Below are 4,001 nucleotides of genomic sequence, written 5' to 3' on the forward strand. Positions count from 1 at the left end.
AATTTTCATCCCAAGCCCATATTTTACGGTTGTGCTGTGAACTTGACCACAGGAGATGTATTCCCGGCCACATTTGAAGATCACGGGCCCGTGGATATACTACGGCATTGCCGCACCTCGTTCAATAGTGATCGGTCACAAAAACGTCCGTACGATTTGTACGATTGTGTTTCGGGGGAGATACGAATTCAGCCGTTTCCATTCACGTACTATCCTGGCTTAGAACTGTGGATGAAGGCGCCTTCTCAAGCCATATTGGATAATATGTCTTCCTCACCTAAGGTCGAACCACCTTATTTCGTGTCCAAGTTGAAGAAAACCATTCAGATGGTTGTGGAACACCCTAACCCTTACAAGTCCATATTCTCCGGCTCTTCCAAACCTTTAGTATTCTCACTCAACGATTGTTCCCAGTGGGTGTGCAAGTCTAGTCTAACGGGTTGACGCTAATGAAATGATTTCAAAATGTTCTAATTTTGTGAAAATATTATTGAACTTTCTATATTGAATTATGACTTCTCTCTTTTGATTTATTCGTCCAACATTTATCGGTATTGAAGCAATCAACCAATTTCTTTGATTACTCATCACAAGGTCCGGGCAAAATTTGCGGACAAAAATGCTCTTTTTTTTTTCGGCATGAAAATTGCAAATAGAATTACGAGGCGCCAAGCAAATCAAATTCGAAAGGAGTTCCTGAGCACATCGGGAGCAAATAGCTGATAATTCGCCATTTTGGCCGTATGTGCATGCGAATGTGTGCGAACTCTTAAACAAACATTGAGGTCGCTATAAGTAAGCCTTGGTCGTAGGACACAAAAGTAAAAAGGTGATTTGCACCACCACCACCACCACCCCTCAGTTCCGTTGGGGATCCCATGCTGAATGGGTTACTTGTTCCCGAAGGATCTCAGAAAGCCACATTGGTCTCATTCATTGTTGTGATGGACTGAATGAAACATTCTCAAAATTAGCCTGGCAAAACGTACATTACGCATCTCGCAACGGATCCGATCCTGTCTTTGATCTGTGCTCAGAGCTGTGAAAATCAGGGCCCATCTTGCAACCCGGTTGCCACAAGCCAAGATCATCGTGCAACAACCATCAGACGGCTAAAAGTCACTCCTTGACATGTCCACAGCATCCCTCAAGTTTTGGATAGTTTCATTTATTTGATATCTTGGTTCAGCTGGGTCTTTCTTGGCATGAACGTAGTCCAAATTCCTGTAAACTTAGCCAAAACATTGAGAAACTTTTCTTTGATCAGTTTGATAAAGGTGAATGCAAAAGGTCGCGCGCACATGTTGAAAACAGGAAGGTACATGTAGGGCGCAAAACGCCGAACGCTAGCAAGGCCGGGTATTGAGAGTAACCTCGATTGTTTCGAGGCCAGTGGCCAGGACTGGACTCAAATAGCTTACCTCCCTTTCTAATAGCTCGTCAAAATTGATCGAATTCCGCGGTCAAAATTCAAAAATATGAATTATTTGCTCCCGACGTACCGAACTCAGCAGCTCCTTCGCATTTGATTTGGTGGGTGCCTCGTACCTTGAAGTTCTACACAAATTACAAAGTTATGTGCCTAAATACAGCAGACACTAGGCATTTAATATCAAGCAATATGTAAATGGAAAGGGTTTGCTACCAACGACGCTTCTACAGCTTTTGAACTTGTTGGTCGTTCATCATCAGGTAGATAATAATCCATAGAAAAAAAAGGAAGACCGAGTTGGCTTGGAAACTCCTCTCTTGCTTCTTTGAACTTCTTGATATTTCCATAACATCATTATCAAATTTGTCTTGTGACATAAAATGCTAACATGCCAAAATCGTTTACGCGTCGTCAATCAAAATCACCATACATCCGATACAAAAAATGTTATCTTCTTTATTCTGAGAAACTCCCAGAATAACTCATTTATCACAGATATGAGGATTGGCAGAAACTCCGGAATTCATTCTAGTTCTTCCCATTGTTGCCGACTATGACCCGAGGTCTGCATGATCTTGAGCCAATTTGACAGATGATAAATCACCAGGAACACTCGAAATAGCACTAAATGAGGGTGGACTTTCTGGTTGTGCTCTACACTCAATCCTTCCGGAAGAGGAGGTGTCGGATGCTTCTCCGAGGATTGAGTCTGGAATGACAATTTCAAGGATCTCACAAGTGGAACATTGTCCGCGTTGTTTGCCTTTTGGTGCAACATCTTGAAGGAGCTCTTGATTTGGAAGCCGCACTCTCACCGACCGACGAATGTTCAATGGACTGGCGATACTGATGAAGGTGATGCTAATCTTGCAAACTTTTCCTATGTGGGTTTAGGTACCGTTACTTCTTCGGACTTTCGTCGTGCCTGAGGAGCCAAATGAGGGCATCCAACTAATCCAGCGGAGAACTTGTTCGTACGTGTCTTTGCACAAGAAAGACAGCGTGTGCGTGTGGGTGAGTGTGGGTGAATGTGTGTGTGAGTGTGAGACAGAGGATGTGTATTTGTGCAAGGTGAAACCACTCCCGGGCCCTCTTTGGAAATGTACGTATGTGTAGATTGACTTGGCTTGCGTTGGTTGGTTGGTTGGTTGGTTGGTTCCTTGATTGGTGGCTTGTTTGCTGCCCTCCAAGTTTCTCTTCGGACCACGAGTTCCAACCTCCAATTCCACCGTTCACTTTCAAGGCTTCTTTTCAATTAGGATTGAAGGTTGTTTGATAACGAACCGAGTGGCATGGTGGATTGCTCGGGAGCCGAGATGTCACTGAACTTTTTACTGTGGATGAACGGACGGAGAAATTCCTGCTTGTAATCGCAAGGCGCTCACTCTCACACACACGTTGGAAAACGAGTCACCTTCGTAACTGAACCAGTCATAGCTCTGTCGGTCGGCGGGTCCTTCACCTATGCGCAAAGTGGTTATGATGTGGAGTTTGTCGACCCACTCTGCAGGGTTGTATGGACGGCAGGGTTGCGTCGGGATTCGAACTGGGAGCAAGACCTATACGATAAGAACATGATACACATTTTTAGCTCAATTTAGTGTGATTAGGCGTGATTTAGATGCTTTCCTGCAATCGTGAATGGGCAACAACGGCGTTTGAAATTGCCATGCTTCTGAAAGGGCTACGTTTTGGGGGTTAAGAACGTACATGTGGCTTCTGGTGGATGGATTCCCAGCAATGGCTGAGAGATGTTCAAGACAGCAAAGCTGTTTCGAGATTTCACCTGTGGTTCCAAACTGCCTTGCAATCCAGACTCCTTTAGAGTTCAAGACACTTGTGTGCATGTACCTTCCTTCGTATGACTTAGGAGCGAAGAAGCTCCATGGACTGCCAACCTGCTTGAGGAGCGTTGTCGGTTGAGCAGATTTCGTCTGTCAAGCTTGCTCTTCCACGTCGACAGAGCCTCTCCTCTGTTTCCACGAGTACTTCCAAAACCACAAGCACACCATCATCATCATCATCGTCTTTTTCCTACAGCCCCCTGTATGTACGTTCAATAACAGTTGGTCAAACCGTGCTTGAATGAAAGACGCAACAAAAGGAGACTATTGTCCCAAACCATTCCAAACCAGGTTTTGGTCGTTTGGTCTAGAGAGATTGAAGTCCATTTGCCGGAAGTTCAATTAGTACCTCACCTTGAAATGCAGGGTACATTATTGGTTCTTACTCTACCTATATCATAACTGAGATGAGAATGATCTTTTCTTCAGTGCGGAATTGAAGACTTAGTCAAGGCGATTTTGTATCATGTTAAATCCTCCCGCTTGCAAACTTTTGTCGGGAATATGACAATTTTAGAGGGCGGAATTTAAAGTAACCCTGGAAATCTAAGGAAAGGTTTTTTTGTGATAGTTTGATTATTGGTAAATTTGATAAAGAAATTGAAGGTATTTAAAAGTTGCTTTGTAACATAATTACGTCAAGATTCGTATCCAGATATAAACTAGAGACTGTTATAAAATCGCAATAGGGAAAAAGGTTTAACCATGTAAGGACGACCCCCCCC

General features: G+C 43.7%; 2 protein-coding genes across 4 annotated transcripts in view; one reads left to right on the forward strand and one right to left on the reverse strand.

Moving 5' to 3' along the window:
• Positions 1 to 509, forward strand: LOC131876960 (protein N-terminal asparagine amidohydrolase-like; the record flags this gene model as incomplete). Its single annotated transcript, XM_059222510.1, is given in 1 exon segment — positions 1 to 509. A coding segment is annotated over 1 exon segment (444 nt), but the record flags the coding sequence as incomplete, so codon positions are not given.
• Positions 510 to 1,863: 1,354 nt separating this feature from the next.
• Positions 1,864 to 4,001, reverse strand: part of LOC131876957 (transcriptional adapter 2-beta-like) — a 14,083-nt gene continuing 11,945 nt past the window's right edge. For 2 of the 3 annotated variants that reach the window (XM_059222507.1, XM_059222505.1), the window contains one exon: positions 1,864 to 2,991. The gene's annotated coding sequence lies outside the window, so the exon portion shown is untranslated. Of the gene's footprint in view, positions 2,992 to 3,142; positions 3,631 to 4,001 lie in introns of all 3 variants that reach the window. The other variant, XM_059222506.1, reaches the window with a different exon arrangement.

The sequence above is a fragment of the Tigriopus californicus genome, chromosome 2 (genome assembly GCF_007210705.1).
Source record: "Tigriopus californicus strain San Diego chromosome 2, Tcal_SD_v2.1, whole genome shotgun sequence".
NCBI classification, from domain to species: domain Eukaryota; kingdom Metazoa; phylum Arthropoda; class Copepoda; order Harpacticoida; family Harpacticidae; genus Tigriopus; species Tigriopus californicus.